At 50.8% G+C, this 21,206-nt stretch overlaps 1 protein-coding gene across 6 annotated transcripts in view; it reads left to right on the top strand.

The window, feature by feature from the left end:
- LOC122371813 (long-chain-fatty-acid--CoA ligase 1-like) overlaps positions 1-21,206 on the top strand; it is a 61,512-nt gene that overhangs the window by 1,156 nt on the left and 39,150 nt on the right. For 2 of the 6 annotated variants that reach the window (XM_043348518.1, XM_043348519.1), the window contains exon 2: positions 1,751-1,799. The exons of 2 other annotated variants lie outside the window; for them this stretch is intronic. In XM_043348518.1, coding sequence (XP_043204453.1) covers positions 1,757-1,799 — 43 coding nt within the window. In that variant the 5' untranslated portion in view covers positions 1,751-1,756. Of the gene's footprint in view, positions 1-1,750; positions 1,800-4,292; positions 4,405-21,206 lie in introns of those variants that run through there. 2 more of the 6 variants (XM_043348521.1, XM_043348522.1) reach the window with 2 other exon arrangements.

Below are 21,206 nucleotides of genomic sequence, written 5' to 3'. Positions count from 1 at the left end.
AGCATTTGATGAGGTCGGATCGGATCAGTCTGCCCTTCACAGAGAAGAGGTTTAACTGTCTCAGGCGGTCACCGTACTCCATGTTTTGCAGGCCTTTGATGTGACGAGTCCATAGTCGTTGGACCGCCTCGAGTCTTCTGAGGTCATCGATATATCCTGTGTTCCATACAACAGAGGCGTATTCCAGAACTGGACGGATGTGGGTGCGGAGGATGTGCAGCATGAAGTCTGCATCCCTACACAAGGTTGCTTTCAAAAAGCTGTGTGCCACTCCTCCAGCCTTCCTGGCGGCAGCTCTAGCCTGCTCATGGAACCTTAGACTGTCATCGATGATCACGCCAAGGTCGGAGTGCGATTCGGTCCAGGGAAGGGCAGAGTTATTCAGATAGTAACTCGGTCTTGGTGATTTATGGAATTTCCGTTGGAACCTCATGAGGACGCACTTCTTCGAGTTCAGCGAAAGGCCCCACGATGATGCTGTGGCTTGGAGACGATCGATGTCCGACTGAAGACTTTTGGCGTCGAGCTCGGACTTGTTCCCACACATGTATATCTTCAGGTCGTCTGCGAAGATTTTGTAGCGGCTGTGCAAACCGATGGCTATGTGGTTGACGTAGATCAAAAAAAGGATCGGACCTAGAATCGATCCTTGGGGTACTCCGCTCCGTACTTCCTTCGATGAGCTCAGAGTGCTTTTGACCACTAGGTACTTGCATCCTTCGATGAGATAGGAAGTCCTGGAGCCAGTCAAGGAGTTGTCCGCCGAGACCAATACATCGGAGTTTCTCGAGGAGGACTGAGTGGCACACCGTGTCGAAGGCCTTGGAGAAGTCGAAAAGAATAAGATCGACGAGGCATCCGTTGTCCCAGTTGCGCGAGACGAAGTCGTACGTCAGTAGAAGCTGGTCTTCAGTAGAGCGGCCCGACCTGAAACCGAATTGATGGTCAACAAGAAGGTTGTGACCATCCTGATTCACTGACCCATTCTGATTCACTTCTATTCTCCAACAATATTTTCAACAACTTAAGGGTCAGGAATTTTATCAGATTTATTTTGCCATCATCATGTTTCTCACATTTAGACACATCAAATAAACTGCAATTCAACCTGGAAAGGTGAACTACAAAAGTTGACCCTAGGTCAAGGTCAACTTCACAAGTAAACTTCAGGCCAAGGTCATGACATGACTTGAAAAGGTAATGCGGCATAGAAACAAATTCATATTGATGACATGAACTCATTCCATGTGATTTCATTGCTCCAGCATGACTTCATCAAAAGTTATTGTAAAAAAAAACTTGGTGACCTGTCATGGACATGACATGACCCCTGTAGTGAGCTATGGGCTATGGCCATGAGCTGCACCCTGTCCATTGCACATGGGCAGAATGGTCATGTTTCTTTAAGTATCTTGTGGTCTCGACATGTTTGTTCAAAGTAGGAGGCAATTGTAAATGTGCATATTTTGCCCTCATTGCCTTACAATGGTAAGTTCAAAAGTCTAACGTGACCCCAGGTATCAGGCATGAAAAATCTGAAATGTAAAAATTGTTAGTATCAACAAAGTTTGCCAAGAGATCTAATACTTTGTCTTATTTCGTTCGTCGTGTTCCAAGCCCTTGTTGGCTTCCATGGATCTGTTACGATAATCGAAGCTTGTTTTCATACTGTGTCGTATCGTTCTTTCACTTTAGTTGCCACTTGCCTGTTGTCATCTTGGGATTATTTTCAGCACTTGTTTTGTTTCAGTTCACAATGGATTCTGTTAATACCATTAAAGACAAAATATCGGCGATTGGTGAGTCCCGTCTGACTAATGACCAGCGTATCTATTACGCTTTTGGCTGTGATTTTAACTAACCTACTGGTTGCTGACTGCATCATGCGGTTCTGCTTTCTGTTACACTGCAAACACGGCGCTGAAAGGGTCACCTTTCTGTAGAAGACGCATGCTTTGGGCTGTACAGTGTAGGGCTCCAAAGGGTCTTGTGCACACGGAATGAGGAATGGGAGCATTTCCAGGGTTCAAGAGCTATGGATTTTTTGTTCTGTTCTCTAACCCACGGTACGTGGACCGGTCTGTCCGCTGTCGGTCGCATGTCCGGAGTAACCCGAAGTTGTGGAGGTGAGGGGCGCCTGGTTTGGGGCTGTGGAAAACGGTGCCAGACCTACTGCACGGACATGACATTATTTGCATGGATGGGCCTCGGGCGGGCTTCATGGCACTAATCTTCGGTACGCAGACTGCCGTTACCGACTTGTGCTGCGCCAGTGTGCTGCGGTGGTGTCATTGTGTTCAAGGGCCGGTTATCAGGACCAATATGCTGGTCTGCTGGGCTGCTGTGGAAGCTAAACTAACTGGTAGCCCGATATCGGTCTAGCTCGGTAAGCCAGAGAAATGGCCCTATTTTGGGTCATATACTTGAAATGTGTAGGGTATCGAGGCGTGCTTCCGATTCAAAGTCCGAAGATTATGAAGGTTTCATCCTTTCTTTTTAAATCATCTTTAAGGCCTTTTGAAGAAAAGGAACGCATGCTAGCACCTTCATAGTGTTTGAATGACATGCTGTTTTTTTTTGTTGTTGTTGACATACCAAACAATCTCCGCCTCGTCACGCTGCCTGGCTGGGCGGATATGCCGGGGCCACGAACGTAGCGAGTGGGGCCATCGCCGGGTGATGTGTCACTCCTGAGTTCGTCACTCATGTCGCGAGTATTTACACCCCCGTACCGCCGCGAGTATTTACTCCCCCTCCCCCTGCTACACCCCTCCCTCGCCGTCACCTACCCCCGGACTTCCCGGCTTACACCTTATCGTACGGCTGCCCCGGACGTTGACTCCCGCAAAGGCCAAGGGTGGGGCGCGTCTCGCCACCTCATATCGGCGTTACTTTCCGCTTCCGCTCCCCCTCGGTGGCTCTGAGCCCCTCCCTCCCAATATCTCTGGGTTCCCTCCCCCCGGCTGTGTTTCCCAGCCCCTCCCCCCCCCACACACACTCCGCGGGAATCCTCCTGTAGTCGCCGTCTGGCCGTCCTGGTGGCGGCTGTGTGTGGGGCTGGGCACGCCAGGCACCCCGGCCGCCTGGGCCATTGACGCGGGTATTGATCCGTATAATTGTGTCCCACACCTGGTGATTGGCGCCGGTCTCCGGATAGTCTTATGTGTCGGGCTGGCGATGTATATCCCGCGGCTAGTCGTGTGTCTGACTGTCCGTGTGTGTCCGTGTGTCCGACTGTCCGCGTGTATCCGGGTGATCGTGTTTGTCGGGCTGTCCGCGTGCCCGGCTGGTCGGCGAGCCGTGTATGTCTGCGTCTGTCCGGTGTCTTGACTGGTGTTTTGTCTGGTGTCTTGTCTGGTGTCTTGTCTGGTGTCTGTGCTGTGCGTGTCTGGCCGGTGCTGTCTGCCCGGTATCTGTCCACTGTTCAGTACCTGTCCGGTTAGCTGTGCCTTCCGGCTGTCTGTGCGACTTTTCGTTGTTTGTACAGTAAATGTAGGCCGTATGTTGCCCAGGTCTGTCCGACTGTCGATTTTGCAGGGGACAGCCACTTGATAGGTTCGTACATTCTGCTGACCTACAGACTGTATGCGGGCTGCGCTGCTGCGGGCCGATCGTTTGTCAGTTGGTGATATTTATTGGCTTAGGGAACGTCGGTCGCTTCACGTATCCGAAATTATTTCCCTGAATGGACTTTGAATTTTTAATTACCATAGGATGGCGTTATGGCATTGGAACATCAGTTCAATTATGCACGGTTGATTTGTGCGACCTACTCCAGTATGACTATTAACAAACCAGGAAGCGCGGTTGTCTGGGTGAAGTTGGTGGTCTTTCATTTGCAGGACTCTGACAGTGATCGATGCCAGTTGCTTGTGTTTATCAGTATTGTATTTTCCGGTGTGTTGCGGGCCTCATCCGGAGCTCAGTGAAGGTCCTGCGCCGGCCCATCCTCTGACCGGATTACGGTATTATGCGGGCTGCGCGGTCCTGAATCGATCATGGGAACTCTGGCAGCCTGTCCCTCCCCTCCCACGCGATGGACGGGTGCCACACTCGAACCCCGTCCGCGGGGCCCACGCGAGGCGCACGCGTCTTCCACGCCGGCGACGCTGGCCGCCCACTCGCCGTCTGGGCGCGGTGGGCGGAGCCTGCGTGTGACGTCACGGTGGGTCGGGACGCGCCCCCGGGTCGATCGCAGGCCGCGCGCTGATTGGTCGATCGCCGCTCGGGCCACTAATCAGCTGAGCGGCGATCGATCCGCCGCCGGCGCACTAAGGGCGAGAATCGCCTGCGCCCGGCCTCCGCAGCACACAGACGTGTCCGTGCCGCCGCCGCCGCCGCCCGTGTGTCTCCGTGACGCTGTGACGCGAGTTTCGCCCCGTGACACCGGCCAGGTCAGGTCAGGTCAGTGTCGGTGTTGGAGCGGACGTGCTGTTGTATCTGCGGGTACATCTTGATCCCTCGACTGATATATACTTTCGTCGGACGCCCTGCGGCAGAAGTACGTTGGTGGCTCCGTTTGTTTACCTATTGCTGTATCCAGGCGTGCACGTAAGGGCGTGTCTCTTTATCACCATTTATGCTGAAAAAATTGAAACCAGTCCTACACAATGAGAAAGGGAAATTCCCTTGCACCACATTACATATTTTATCAATTAGCAGCTGATTGGGTCTACCTAAATATTCATTTACACGCGTTGGTTTCTGTACATCGAAATCGCCCATTACACTGATTACTGACTGCACCCGGTAGCGACACGATCGATAACATACCAAGGGGCATTTTTATCGCTCTGCTGGGCCAGTGCAGAGCTCCTGCATAGGTGATGCGCAGGACAGCAGTGCCCGGTCATTGTGCAGTGAAACCCGCGTCTTTTCCAAACGATGCAGCTTTGTAGGAAGCTTACAGTACAGAGGAATGGGCTCGTGACCTTTGGTTTGCGAGTGATGCGGGTCATCTGATGGTTCGGTCATTGTATAGCCTGTCCTATATTGGCCTTCGATTGCCGATATCTCCTCGTGGAAGCGTCCTTCACTATTGGCTATTTAATAAGCAAGGCATGATGCGTCGTTTCTATATCATTTTTTCTTCGTTATTCATATGAACTATGAATATTATCCTGTTGTAAGCTCGTGCATCGTACAACTTACTCAATACTCTTTCATTTGTTTTCTCATTTTATTGACCTGGCGTATTGTGAATCAAACATTTGGAATGTGGCGCAATTCATTGGTTTGTAGTCCAGACTCCAGATAATACCTATTATAGGTATTTCCGACGCATTGTGATGCAATTTTGTGGCGTCAACGTAATTGAAAACTGACCAGCATCCAAACGTTTATTATTTCATTTGATGATTGCATGTAGTTGAAAGGATGGCCGGGTCCGTCTTAAGTTCGGAGCAATTAATGTCAAGTTTGGTCTAAATTTGTCAAATTCATCATAACAGGACTGCTCAACAGTACTGTTGCTGTAGCTGGAATTTAGATAGCTATGCTGCTGTTCAGTTTTGGCAGCACTTTGATAGCTTATGACAATATGGATGGAGGTATTTACTATTTTATATGTAATCTTTAGTTTCCTCCTTAGCTTAAGTGATGGGCGTATGGCTCACATCACTATGAATAGCTTCAACTGTACGCCACCTAGTTTTTTTCTGCCGGATTTTCAAAGACCTGACCTTGACCAAGGACCTGAACCACTTCACAAAGCCCATCTCTGCGGACCACGCTCCACTGGGTCGGAGCGCTGAGCGAGGTTTTCCGCTTCACCTGCCTCGCTATCGGCTGTCAATGCCGTAATGGCAGCCGCGGGACGGTGATTGTATCGGGCTCACCGCGTAGGCTGCAGGAGGACGAACTGCGCAGAGGTTAGATCACAATCTCAGTGGGATCTCTGCCCGGCGTAATATGCGTCTGATGGTCCAGATCGGCCGCGCAAGACGCCTCAGATGTAGATTTTCCTCCCACGGATGGATGTGCGGACGGACGGCGTGCTCCGGCCGCTGGGTCGTTGCCAAGGAGACGCGTCTGTGCGCGCCAGCTGACGCAGACAATCAGCTGATTCAAGGTCAACGGATGGACCTAGCTGGACCACCCGCGTGACTGTCACGTAACAGCAGCTGCAGTGGAACTGACAGGCGACAAGTCGATATGCCAATGTCGCATACATTTTACATGAGCTTCTTGATCAACATGTGAAACGCCTGTCAGCAGTCGATGAACATTTTGCTGTTTGTGACGCCATCAATATGCATAAGCATTCAGCAGTCAGCACGTCTGGAGTTCGGGGGACATCCCTTCCACCCTGCCTGCCTGTTCCGTCAGTTCGTTGCTCTCTGGCGGAAGGCGTGGCTACTGGCTCCGGTTCAGTCTCTGCTGCAGCGCCAGTCCGCGACGGGCCGATGTTCCGGACCGTCCGATCTAGTCAGCGATGAGCACTGGCTTAGCGGACTAATCGCCAGGTCATCGCAGCGAAGTCCCGGGCTTGGCGAGTCTGAACACCGACTCATGAGGGCCCGCTAATCGCATTGCTTTGTTTATCGGACAAGGGAACATCCAGTGAATGTCAGGCGCGTCCTCACCCGCCTTGCTTGCCGTAACATCGCGTTCAGGTGGCCTGGCCAGTGGCCTTAGCTGACTAATGACTTCCTGACGGGTAGTTCCGAATCAGTCATCGGGGCCTCGCCTGACCAACCAGCATGGCAATCGACTATGACCCAGTCAGTACATGACTCTTCATGGGAAGATATTCTGTAAAAGCTAAGCACATGACCGGGCTCTGTTGACCTGAATACAGACACATCCTGCTTACAGTGCTCATCTCTCGTGCCCTGCACTCTCTGTTGGTCCGAGATTACAGCTGTGAGATCGCTCCATCGCGGGCCGGCGGTCTCGGGGCCTCTGACCGGTTTGTGGCCGGCCGGTGGTGGGAATGCCGCCCGGCGCCTCACGCACGGGGCCGGGTGGAGACGCCTCAGCCCGGGACCGGCTGGGCCCAGCTCTCCGGACCGGACCCCGAGCTCTGGCCGGCCGGAACCAGACGGAGGATTTGGCAGAGCGGAGCTGGTGCTCAGTGCTGCCCGGTGCCGGCCGGCGGTGGAGCGCTGGCGGCTCTGTGTTGGGTGTTGCTGGTGAGAGAAGTCAATCCATAGCTCGAGCAGTCAGAGACGACTGGACCTTGACCTTCTACCGGCCACTCGGATAAGCTTTCAGGCAAGTACAGCGAAAAGTAACTTCCTCGTGAAGGTGCTGGTTATATCGGTGTCCCTTCGCGACTGTGTGAGACTGGTATCAATGTGCGTACTGTGACCACCATTTCGGAATTGGATTGGATGCTTCATCTCATCGCATTGATCCATACAGCAGCGAGGCTGAGTGGCGTCTCGTCCGATGGCCTCGGGCGTCTCGAGGGCCGTGTCTGCCCGTGTAAGACCAGTCTGTGCGCGTGGTGTCGACGGATCGACACTGGCTGCGTCCATTGGCTGATGGGCAATCCGCTCACTGGATAAGTGACTAGGTCACTCAGTGTTAAGGTCTCTGGTCAGCTATTGCAGCAAGTACTATCCTATGGGTGTGTTGCTGACTGTTGTTCAGTGGCTGGCATTTGCTAAGTCGACGTGATCCGCACAATCCTGCTTCAGACAACAGACAACACTGGCGAATGCTACTGACTCATCGTTTTACCGGCTGACAGCTTTGCATTTGCCCGCGGAGCTGCCTCAGTATGCAGAACCCCTACCCCGAGATCTTCGCCTGCGCTTACTGGCTCTGAGATGGCCTAGCGAGTCGAGAAGGGAGTTGTGAGTGCTTTTGCACATTGCAAGTGCCGCGTGGTTTGTACCTACTTGGGACCGGTGGGTATTGTCTAATGCTTGATTGAAGGTCTCAATTGATGTCCCTCTGAATCGTAACAAAGTCTTTGGCTGACTGTCCTTGATACAAAGAACGACATCGGCTCTCGACCAGTTATCTCTTCAGTTGGAAGTCCATGAGAATATTTCAGCCCTTCCTGGCTCTGAACGGCTATGGGTGGCTCTCCACGCCAAGCAATCTCATCTGTGGTACTTTGAGCACTTCCTAAGACGCCTACCGCCACCGGTCCTTGACGTCAGGCTGGTCCTCTGAGCAGCCCCCTCCTGGACCTGCGGGCCAGCGGCGGCCCATTGACGGTCATCGGCACCGGGCCGTGCCGTCCAGTCTCAGAAAATAGCCGCGCCGACCTCGCCGCCCAGATGTTGGCAGACGCAGCTCGACCCCCCAGTGACGTCAAAGGGCCGGTCTGTGACGTCACTGGAGTGGGCCGTCCGTCCGCGCCTCCTGCGTGCAGTGACCTTGCACCGCCTGGCAACGGCCGACCTGGAGGTGGGCAACCGGTGGGTAATAACCGACCTTGAGACGGGTAACAGCCGACCTATGCTGCTATAAAGGGAGATGGCAACGGCCGAGCTGGCTAAAACCGCATTGGCCAGAGCTTGGCGGCGAGCACTCCACGTCTACTTGGTAGTGGCGGAAGAGCTGTGTCTTCAGCGGCGTTTCGTTCAGTCTAATCGACATCACGCTTAGGCAGTTAAGCCTGACTAACCTAACTTATTGACATAGTAATACACTCGGGCTTTTTGCGTTTCTCCACGGAAAAAACACTTGCATGCCAGTGTATGGCAACCTGTGATCCTTTGGCCTCTTTGGTAATTATCAGCGATGTTACCGGCAAATCATTTGTGCATCGCATGCCTACGTCAGGCATAACGACACCGTGCCGGAAACCTGCCCATTCACCATGAGTTCTGCGACCGTGCATGTGCATCTCTGATCAGTTATGCAATGAAGCAGACTGGCGGGCATTGCATAATCGGCGGTCTGGTGGAGTTCAGAGGCCAGTTTTACCAACAGAAAAATAGCAGCCCGGCGCAATTTTTCTGTCAAAAACCAGCCGACGAGTTTCACCAACCAGGCGAAAAAATATCCGCCGGCGTGAAAAAATATCAGCCAGAAAAATAGCCAACGAGTTTCACCAACGGCAAATGCGGCATTAATGGAGCGTTTATCTGCGCCATTATATGTAGAAAAACAGCCCCAAAAAATAGACAGGCGACCCCGTCTATTTTTTTTGATGTCGTGTTGGAATAATTGGCCTCATTTGTTACTAACTATCGTGATTTGCGCTTCTCAGTTGATATAATAATTTAGTATCATTCATGGCCAATTTGTAAAGCATCTGGGCTTCAAGATTAGAAGAGGAATACTGATGATATTGCGTAAAGAAAGAGCCTTTGTCACCAGGCAGGACCAAAAGGAACCAACAAGACGAGTGTTTGGTGTTGTGGTGTTAGTTTTTTCGTTTTATATTATCTTTTTGCTACAAGCACCCAACAGCAAGATGATAATGCATTAACTAGTGGTCAGCTTACAAGTTCATTGCTCGCACGGAAGTGGAAAATAATGATGGAAGGTCATTTTCGAAAATCGAAGGTGCTTGAAGAAATGCTGGAAGGAGAGGCAGAGAGAGGGTAGGCTCATTGGACTCAAGATTTTAAATAAATATGTCACTGTTTTCACATATTCAGCTTAGCTACATTTGACATTGCAAGGTGCCAGCTACTGATACCACTACTACTTTTGGGTGGAACTTGAGCTGTGCGGAATAGGGAAGGTGCATTGACATTGCTAAGACCAAAATAGCAAGATTTTCAAGATAAATGATAATGAATTAAAAAAAAGAAATTGAATAGCATGCAAGAAATTGAAATAAGATTGTGCCACTGAACTCAGCAAGTCATGCTGCCAATATTGAAGGATAAGAAATTAATAGTAATGTTGTTACATGTAAATGAATCCATAACTGTTGTTTGTGCACTGTGCTGATATTGAATGCATGTGTATCTTGCATGCATGAGTCATGCAGGGATCATGTTAAAACTGGCTGTAAGTATTGTGAGTTTTGCAAAATTGTGGAGGCACCAGGCAAATTGCGGCCAAAATGTTATTTGTTCACCTCAGCGCGGAAACTTCTGCACACAGAGTTTTCAGATCATGCGCCGAAATGTTCATGCAGCCCGTCCGTTACACTGGTCATGTTGACTGTTGACAGTGACAAGGAATTTTTTTCCCAGTTTCATGTTAAAATACAATAATAATTCACTTAGCTTGATTTTAGCTTATGTTTTTCATGCCAGTTCCTAGAATAAAGCAGCCAATATTTTATGTCATGCGAGAAATATAATGATAATATGCACAATTGCAGGCTGTGGCATGTTGTGCGGTTTTTCCTTGTTTATTGCTGAGGTTTTTCCAGTCTCTGCTGCAAAAACGGTGGTGAATCCACCGTCGTCCGATGGTTTCGATGATCCTGGTGCAGGTGACCGTGCTGCCCGAGCTGCTGGCGGCCGCAGAGTCGCCGCTGCCACCGGCCGACCTCTGCGTCTCGGCGCCGGCCGGCCGCGGTACGACGCTGGCGTTTGTGCTGCCGCTGGTGCAGGCGCGGCGCCGGCCGCCGGGTGCGCGCGCTAGCTGTGCTACCCACACAGCCGCTGCCCGCTCAGATGCCCGCCGTGTTCCGCCAGTACGACGCCGACACGCCGCTCTGCGTCCGGCTGCTGGGTGGAGACACAGTGGCACGAGGGGGCGCCAACTGGTGGCGGTGGGGCCGCGCGGCCCGGTCTCCCTGGCTGATCGTGGTGAGCACTCCCGGCTGGCTGATGGATCACATAACCAGCGCCGAGGGTTTCTCGCTAGCGCACCTGCGCTACCTGGTGATCGACGAAGCCGACCGGGTGATCGAGATGGCCGAGACGGGCTGGCTGAAAGCGGTGGAGCGGGTGGCGGCGGCCACGGCCCGCCGCCCTGCATCGCCGGCCGGCTGACGGCTGCCGCCGTCTGCGCGCCTCACCTGCCGGTGCAGAAGCTGCCGTTCTTGGCCACCCTGTCACAGAACCCGGAGGCCGGAGAAGCTGGAGCGAATGTCGCTGTTCCAGCCGCGACTGCTGGTGGCCGGCACGGCGGCCGCCGCCGTCGCACTGCCCGGTCAGTTCGTCGGCAGGTTCACTACGCCGGCCGAGCTGAGCGAGTCGTTCAACGTGGTGGCGCTGCAGCCGCTGAAGCCGCTGCTGATGCACTATTTGCTCCGACAGCCCGACTGGCAACGCTCGCTCGTGTTGGTCAACTGGAATGAGGCGGCGCACCAGCTGGAGCTACCGCTGTCGGTGCTGGGCGCGCGCGTGACTGAGTTCTGTGGGGTAGTGCCGGCGTGCCGGCGGCGGCGCGCGCTAGCTGAGATGGCTGCGCTGGTGTGCTCGAGGCTATAGCGCGCGGTATTGACGTGGACGCCGTGGACGCGGTCGTGTCGTACGACATCCCGGCGCTGTTGAAGACGTACACTGCGTGCGTCGGACGGCGCGCATCTGCCGGGCCGGCCAGGCGGTCAAGCTAATGTTGGAGCGGCAGCGCAGCCATTTCCAGCGGCTGATGGTGCAGGCGGGCGGCCGGGTGCGGGAGACGCCGGCGCTGCTGGACGAGCTACGAGCTGCGCCAGTACGAGGCGATCTACGTCAGTGGATTTCCACACTAGCTTCTAGTGGATCGCTGTTGTTTTTTATGCTCATTGCTCATGATTTATTTACATTTTAGAAATATTGCAATCAGCAATGAATAGGTGTATGCCTTGTCATCAGCCTAGAAAAGTTAAAGTACAGCGTTTTAGTTGCATCATGTATATTTGTTCATGAACACGGATTTAACATGTCCTATCTCCCAAACACTTCGATATTAGACCCGAGTTACAAACCAATCAAAAAGCTTAGACGATCATTTGGGGCGTAGCCAGACGGCTCGGCTGGGTGTGAAAGCCGGCGACCAAGGTGGTGACCACCCGATTATAATGCAGAACGGTCTCCGTCGGACGATTGTGTCCGCGCGCAACGAATGATCTCGGCACACGCGAAGGAGTTAGGCAGGACTCTCCACTGAGCGGTACTGGGCGCAGTCGAACGACGGTCGACGACGCTAGCGCAGGTATTGTTAATTTGTTACGACTTACGAGCCGGACCAGTGTAGCGGGCCCGGAGCGAATATTTTTTGCTTTGTGGCGTTCCTTCTTCTCGACCAGGCCCGGCAAACGGGGCCTGCATTACGGCCAAAACCACCTAGCCGGGCAGTCTGACCTCCACCTCGCCGAAGCGGAGCGAGCGACCACCCTCAGCCCTGCAATGACCGCGGTGCAGTTAAACTGGGTAGGTATTTTCCTAAGGTAAGACACTCGCCTTGGCACAATGCTTTATATAGGCCTTGGCGAGTTCGTTAGCCTTCTTACTCCCGCTAGAAGGTGCTAATGCAGTGCACGCGAAGCCGCCTCGTAGCACCGCAGTTCAATCGCTCGGCAGCGGAACTGTCCGTCGTCCGTCCAGCTTCAGGTGGCGCCTCTGGGAGCAATGTTGGCCGCTTCTTTGCCGCTCTTTTGAAAGCTAGGAAAGAGGTGCGGCTCCCGGATCTGTCGGGAGTGGGACTCGTAGGCGGCGGAACGGGTTGGGCACCGGGGCACCGTGCTCCCTTTGATTTTGACATTTTAACATAAGCCCTATGGGCGTTGCATGGAAAGAATGGTACCAAAAGTCGGCAGTGCCCATAGCTGAAGGTGTTCCGCTGCCACTGGAGTGGGTCCCATCTAGTCCCCACCTCATAGCTTGAGGTCCACACTCAACACATTGCGTTCACGGTCTACACGATGATTTTCTACAAGGTGCGACTAAAAACAGACAAAAAGGTAGATAGCAAGTTGAAGGTATTGTAAAAATTAATATAATAGCCTGACAGGAAAAAAGATTCACCTTAAATGCAAGCTTCCTTACGTCACCGTTATGAATGACGTACCTACGTTTACAATTTGGTAGTTTTGTATTGTATTGGCTTTTGCTGGGCACCAGAATGTTAATATAGATATGAAAGTTTATAATGCTCTACTTTGTTGTTATTACTCTTGAAAATAAGGTAATAATTTACGATAGTAATATTTCGAAATTTATATAGCATTTGCATTAGAAATCACGCTTCAATTTGATTGAAAACATGCTTTAAATGATTTATTAACCTCCTTGACATATCGTAATTTGATATCGTAACAGAATATCAGCTGACTACCGGCGACAAATAATTTCCGTCCGAAGTCGGCTGGAATTTTTTGTTGGTGAAACTCGTGGCTGTGTGGCGTCTATTTTTTCGGCTGGATATTTTATTTCGGCGGCCGGCTGGTATTTTTTGGTAAAACTGGCCTCAGGACAGAAATCCCTCCGCTCCTTTCTTCTGTAGAAATGCTCCTGTGGGTTGGTTGGTTCTTTCTTCTGTCTGTAGGTAATACAGATGGTTCATGTCATTCAGTGATGCTCCATTTTCTACCTGACAGTGATTCCATGTCCTGCAGGATCGATGATTCCATGTCCTCCAATGTGTAGATTCTTTCTTGCAACACTGGTGGTTCCAGGTCCTGCAATGCTTGTTCATATCCTGCGGCAGTGGCGGTTCTACGTCCTCTTACTTTACGGCAGAAAATCAGTGCTTCCACGCCTTGTTTCCACGTCTTGCGGCGGTAAATGGTAATGATCCTCTTCTTGCCCTTTGTTCTACGTCTCTCGTTTGGCATTCGAGTCTCGGGTGGTCCCGCGATATGCCGGATGTCAGACTGGCCAGTCTCAGTCTCAGTCTCGTCGCTATCGCAGCAGTCCTCATAACCTTGGCCTGGGTCCACGGGCCCCGTGCCAGGTTGGGTGGAATCGCCATTCCGCGCTGGGGGCATTTTAACTGTCATAACGGTCCCTATTCGTGACGCTAGGCGTCAGCTTGAAAGGCCATCTGGGAGTTCCTGGCGGTGGTTTGTGAATGCTGTTTTGGCTGCCCAAAATATCTGGTCATGAGATATAAATAATGATATGTTAGACTTGGTTCTTTCGTGGGTTCACTTTGTAAATGTCTGGCTTATCATGGAAAATGGAGAAAATGGAGATCTCATTCCAAACAAACACGGATATTTGACTTTTTTCCTTAGAGATGAAGAACACTTGTGGATGGCAGATTTGGTAATTTGTGATGCGTGATGCACGAATCTTTCGTGCATTTTTGATCCTCATGTTTTTTTCATTTGATTGGCGCCTGTATTTACCATTTTTCATGATATTTTGAATACATTAAATAGTTGCGTTTGCATACAATAAAAGTTGCGTTATTCCATTCTTAAATCCCAGCGGTACGTTATCCCTTAACATTCTCCCAGCAACTGAACTAGCATGAATCAGGGTTGGAAAATTTATGCCAGCAGCCGGTTTAAACCGGTTTAATCCATGGATTAAACCGGCTGGCATAAACCAATTTAAGCCACCCTGGTTTAAACCAGTGTGCGCCAAGATAATAAATGCCACTTACGTTAACTTGTCGTAACATCAGTTGGGTAAAAATATATATAACTTATTTGTTTAAACTTGTAACTTATAATGTTTTACACAACTAATTGTTCACATGGGTGGTCCATGGAATGCAAAGTCTTGGACTCTTGGAGACAGCTTCAATAAAGAAACCAATTTCAATTTCATGAGACGCTGTATAGCAAACATGCCTAATGCCAAATGCATGGTGCAAGGATCAGTGAATGGTAAGGTTGAGAACTATATATGTATGCATAATGACACATATTATAGTCAGTGAAACTAAACAAATGACTTGACAGCATTCCCACCATTATAGGCTCCAAACTCCAAAGTTCATTAAAAAAACAATATTAAGTGTGATTAAGGACACTTTAAGAAAACACCAAGAAAACAGCATGCACTACCTGGAAACAAAAGCACAAACCATAGGAGGGCTTAAGCCTTAACAACTGTCAAAAACGATCGTGTTTAGTTAAAGAAACGCAGCTGACTCAATCTTGACTCAATCCACATATTACATAAGCCCGCTGATGGCGGGGGTACGCTCCGGGCTTTCAACATTACGAAAATTGCGTTAGCACTGTCAGCACCGTGAGCATTCTAAACAGCAAATGCAGTAATCCCACCAATCAGCGTAAGTCAGTACTCGACGCTCATTGGCTGATAAGCCAGTGACGATCTTGGGGGGGGGGGCAGAGCGTTGGAGGTAACCCATAGCAGCACGGGCCGTTCAGTTTGGGACTTGATTTTGATATTATTTAGGCCAGTCCGACAAAAACTTGGATCGTTTATGAAACTTTAATTCATTCTTGTACTGGTCCACCAAGTAGTTTTTCTTTTTTTTTAAATAATTCGTTGAAAAAATGAGTTATTAGATGCGTACTCATGCCAAATTTGCCCCGTTACCATGGTAACCTGAGTTTGTTTGGTACCCAGAGTCGCGGTTACTAAATTCATTTTTGTCCCCAGTTTTTCGTCGGGAGTTGACGGCAAGGTTCAAGAATGACAGGTGAAGTTGCACTGAGGAATGAGGATGACAAACTGTAAAAACCGAATGAAAGAAAACTAGGAATATTATAAAATATGACAGCTGTTTTTATAATCAATTCGAATTCGAATTAATTGATCCATTTCAACCTAAAATAATTCTTGGCAACTTAGTAATTAAATATTTTATTGTTCTTGTTTTGCTTCTGCTACAAACATTGCAACGGTAAACAATGCGTAGCTGTTTCAGGTAGCACTCAGCCCTCAGCTTTGTGTATTGTGCAATATCGCTGGGCATATCTATCATATTTCCCTGTGACTTTGTGATTGGCCTGAGACACTTTGTTTGGGATCCATCGCGCGGGGAGTGGTGACCGCCCCACGGCGCGGTGCGTAAAAATGCCCGGAAAAAACGTTGGTCGACCGCTGTCGTCCATATGGAAAGATTTTGAAGAGGTTGCAGTTGGGACCGAGAAGAAAATGCGGTGCATCTACTGCATGACACTTGTAAGCCGAAGACCAGCGCGGATGTCAAAGCATCTTGAAGGCTGCGCTCATCGACCTGGCCCCAGCATGCCAAAAAAAGCGAAGATGGGTGATTCAGAACCAGAAGTCGAAGGGGACGATGGCAGCGATGCCGAGCCCGTCGGACCACCTGAACCCAAGGAGAGGGAACGATGCGACAGCCGAACATTGCAAAGTGGACAGTCAGGACGACGAGCACGGACAAGGAAAGGATAGACAAAGCTGTGTCGGAGTTTTTCTTCGGGTGCAACATCCCCTTCTCGTCAGTTGAACATCCCTTGTTCGTGAAGATGATGGCTGCACTGCGCCCAGGATACCAGCCGCCGAGTCGGAAGACGCTGGCTGGTCCATTGCTGGACAAATGCAGCAATAACATGGTCGAAGCCAACAAACGGGACTTAATTGGCGTGGATAAGGCGACGCTGGTGCAGGACGGCTGGTCTAACATCCACAACGAGCCAGTTGTCGCGCACTCGATCTGCACCAAAGGGAAAAGCTACCTTCTGAACGCAGTGCCGACCGAAGACATGGAGAAGAATTCAAAAAACTGCGCTAAACTTGTCGAAGAAGCCATGGAACTGGCTGAAAAAACCTACGGTGTGAAAGTTAACAGCGTTTGCACGGACAATGCCTCGTCAATGAAGAAGACGCGGAAGATGATCCAGGAGAAACATCCTGAAATCGAGACGTGGGGGTGCTCTGCTCATCTTCTGAACCTTCTTGGGCAGGAAATCACGCCGGACGCAATCGTGGGGCACGTGGTGAAGGTTCAAAAACACTTCCGGAACCATCACCATGAGGGCGCAAGCCTCCGAAACAAGACAAACACGGTAAAGCCACAACTCCCGTGCGCCACAAGGTGGAGCTCGCAACTGGCATGCCTCGAGACATTTATCAAGAACAGGCCCGCCTACATCGAGATCTGTGAAGAGCTTGACAACGCAGACGAGGCTATCAAACGCATTGTTAATGATTACGCGCTCTACAACAATGTGAAAGATCTGATCGCACAGCTAGAGCCGATTCGCCAGGCTCTGGACACTCTCCAGAGTGACAACGCAACTCTGGCGGATGCTGTCGAAGTGTGGATGGATCTGGAGGCCAACGAGATTCTGCTACCGCATCGGGATGCCGTCAGACGCAGGCGCAGCCAGGCTCTAGGAGCCGTACACGCGGCGGCTAATCTGCTCGACCCCAGGTAAGCGATGTTGGAAACCTAACTGTCCTCTATCCTATCACATCAAATATCAATGTTTATTATTCAATGATCATACCTCTTTCATTCACTATCCATATTTAAGTTACAGCTATGAGCTACAACCTACGATTTGAAATTTTCGTTCTCACACCGTAACGATTACAATGCATCACGAGGAGGGTAACAGCAAACAAGACATTTACCATTTGCTAGCAAGATATTTAACAAACTTACCTGTTTATCTTAATTAGTTTATTTGTTTCGTTCTCATTCAACTGAAATATACTATCGCTGACGCAGCAATTACCTTATGCTCTTTTTTAACAATGCCACTGATTCCGATAATTGTCCGTTGTTTCCCAGGTATGGCGGTCAGAAGCTACCGGCTGAGTTGCGCAAGGCAGCAGAGGAGTGGCTGGGGCCCGGCGTCCTGGCAGACGTCATCCTGATGGAGAGCAAGGAGGACCCCTTCCCGCGTGCCTTCTTCGAGCCGGCATTCATTGCTAGGCTGACGCCTAGGGCCTGGTGGTTAGGCCTGAAGAAAAGGCCGGGCATGAACCCCGACCTATGTGAGAAGGCGCTGGCCTTGCTGCAAATGCCCCCATCTTCTGCCAGCATTGAGCGGGTGTTCAGCACGTTCTCCATCGTCCAAACGAAGCTCCGCAACCGTCTGGCCCCTGCAACGCTGGAGAAGCTTTCCCTCTGTCACAGGGCCCTTCGTGGAGCCCATGACGTCGATTGGTAGAGCTCTTGTGAGTTCTGGAGACATTTTGCGTTTTTTTCGTGCTTCTGGCCCAGGCCCCAAACGGCCAAACGATTGGTCAAAACTCATAATACAATATACATACATGTAAAATAAAGAGCGACTTTCAACTGGTAAACCCAATGTTAAGACTGGAATGTGCTTATGCCTTATACCCACTTTGTTTCTTAGCTTAGTTACCTACTGAACAGATTGTCAACATAATCACATGCCAAAATGTCGACCATAATACCAAATGACACGGTACTGACTTCCTGCATTCTGTACAGTCACCAACGAGTACACTGACACACAAGATAAGTTATAGTAGATGTTTTGACTGGAGGTGGTTTTTATTAATTTAAGCCGGTTTAAACCGGTTTAAACCGGTTTAAACCAATGGCTGGCATAAATTCAATTTAAGCAGTGGCGGCGGAAGCAGGGGGGCAAGGGGGGCAGCTGCACCCTAAAGTTATGGAAAGGGGCGCCTCGAAAATCTGTAGAGGAGGCAGGAAGTTAAGAGGTGCGGCAGCCATAAAGCTGAGCAGTGCGACACCGCAACTGATAAAGGCACTTGTGACACGAAGAGGGTGGCAATGACGTGGGAAAAGTATCTTTTGATATGCTGAAGAGTGGAGGGCATCCTTATCTGAAACAAAGGCAGATGCTGCCGACCCCGTCGAATATAATCTTGCCAGGCGATAAAGGCTAGGAGGGCGCAGCCACTCGAGAAGCGCGCCATGCGGAAGAGGGGCGCCTGCATGCGAAAGAGGGGCGCCTGTGTGTGGGACGAAAAAGAAACATTTATGGAGACGTCTTTGAAGGCGATAGCCTCCGAACGCCAACACGAACATATGAGGGCTTATAGCGTTGCAGGCATGGGCGTCGAAACCGGGGGGGACGGGGGGGACGCGTCCCCCCCAGTCGAGGAATCCGGGGGGGACGTCCCCCGCAAAAATATCCTCATGAATGATTAAAAAAGTGATCAACGAAATTGGTGTATTGTCGTTTTGGGATGAAATTGCGGATACCTACTCGTATACAAATTGAATCATGCGAATTGCTGACACTGCACTTGCTTGCAGGGCTGCGGAGTAGATTGATTTTGGTAGCTCTGACTCCGGCTTTTAAAAAATCGCTCGGAGTCCCCACCCCATCTCCGATCACGGCATCCCTCGGCCCGCATCGGAGTGAAAAACATGTGATGTGATGCTTTTGTCTCTTTGAACATTTCTTGGCACGTTAAAAGATAACATTACCTACGAGGTGCAGCTCTGGACTGTCCGTCCCAGGTCCTCGATAGGGAGCCAAAGCTCCAGTTGTAGGGGCGACCATATTCAACAAGGGCTGAAGATCTGTCCCAAAGTCTCAAGCTTGCAAAGACCACACATTTTATGTAGGATATTCGTAATAGTCAAGACCTTCAGCTCACTCTCAAACGGCCCTCTTCCCGTTCAAGGCCATCCGACAGCAGAAGGTCTCACCATGTCCTTTGAACGCTTGATGCTTGAGGGTGAGAGGACCTCGTCCTGGTCTGAGAGAGCCCAGGAGGATGTAATACTCAGTATGGTCCTACATTGGTCTTACCATGACCCGGCCTTCAATCACCACAGCCAACAGAATCTCCAGCTTTTATCCGACCCATCCTCGGGGATGACGTTGACTCTGACTTCAGAGTTGAAGTCTGGTACGACTTTGGTGACTCCAACTCCGTATCCGACCAAAACCGTCGACTACGACCGAAGTCGACTCCGACCCCGCGGTCCTGCAGCTACACTGCACAGAGTTTCAAACTTCTTGGAAATAAGCTGTACCTATGGTTGACAGAGGACCACACGATTTTTTAGAGGCAGGGCTGCTGGACTTGGTGACCAGATCCTAACTGTCCTGGTATCAAACTTATTACTCGGGATGCAAAATTTATGCGTTTTGGGACTGTTTTGCCAAGAGTTTTTGCCAATTTTCGCGGCGCTTCGCGCCGCCAATTCATGCACAGATAGAAAAGAGTGTGACTAATAACGCCTCCACGCGAGAACATGAGAACATGTGTATTGTGTATGCGTTATAAGTAGTGCATAGGCCTGAAATTGTACGGTAACTAGCTTTTGGGTTTTTAGTCAGCCAATCCGTCCCCCCCAGTCAAAAATCCGTGGCGACGCCCCTGGTTGCAGGCTCCATGCGACAAAAAGGGGCGCCTGATGGCCGATATGCGAGAGGAAATTAGTTTGTGTAACATTTATCGGGGGCGGTAACTGCAATAGTGCAGTGCAGCCCAGGCGGCATGCTGCTTACCGGCCTGCGATTCTCTGTCACCGAGTATGGATTCCGCGCCTTATTCACTATAGTAGTCCACACGAAGGTATTGGGACCGTGGAACTCTTTTCGATATGCCTTATTCGGAGAATCTTATGGTATGGTGATGAGGTTGTTTCTAAACGAACATTATGAAGGTTACATTTACGCTATGGAATGTACCTAACTATTTCTCGTTACATAAAAACTGTAGTTCAGAACGTGTTAACAGGTACAACACATTGTCAAACGTCTCTTCACTGTTTGTGTTACTACAACCGTGTATATGGTAAGGGGCGCCCAGCGGGAAGGGGCGCTTCAATATCGTTTGCACCCCTATCCTAGAATACCTTCCGCCGCCACTGAATTTAAGCCGGCTTTTATCCAACCCTGGCATGAATCCATGTTTGTGATAGAGCAGTCTCCGATGGTTCTCGTCTCTCGAGTCATCAGCAGTTCCACGTGAACTGTGGACCATCAGTAGGAGCGTCATCAGAAATGGTGAAACCTCAGTCGATTTACCATTACAATATGTATATCCCGATGTCCGCCGGCCCACCCAGAACTAACGCTGAGTCGCCGTCTGAACCGCCGACTTTTTATATCGGCATCGACAAGTTCCAGACAGGCGGCGTGTAAAGACCGCTTCTGGCTCAGAAAAACCGCTGCGCGTGCGATGAACACTGCCCCGGGGGCACAACCCTTGACCCCGGCGGCCGCTCCTGGCCAGCCGCCGTGGGGGGGGGGGGGGCTGTGTGTGTCGGGGGGGGGGTCTGTTACCGAGTCACTGCCCCGTCACGCAGCCGGAACAGGCGCCGCTCAGGTGCCGCGGTCCGTACCGCCGTGGTGCTCCGGACTCCGCACCGTTCAGTCGTGCGTCGGCCGTCGAACGGGGTAGGTTGGAGTAGACGGAGGTGCAGGGGTGTGATGACGGAACTGGTAGGAAGGAGTCAGCGGCTCGACAGCTATCTGGGTGAGCGGTCAGAACAGGGCAGATTGGTGGGTTATTGGAGCTCGGTATGAGAAAGGTGTCTCTCGGCCGAGGTGTGATTAT

This window comes from Amphibalanus amphitrite, unplaced genomic scaffold (genome assembly GCF_019059575.1).
Source record: "Amphibalanus amphitrite isolate SeventyFive unplaced genomic scaffold, NRLGWU_Aamphi_draft 001280F_arrow, whole genome shotgun sequence".
In the NCBI taxonomy this organism is placed as follows: Eukaryota; Metazoa; Arthropoda; class Thecostraca; order Balanomorpha; family Balanidae; genus Amphibalanus; species Amphibalanus amphitrite.
Note: the sequence above shows the minus strand (reverse complement) of the source record. Positions and strands in the feature narration are given on the sequence as shown.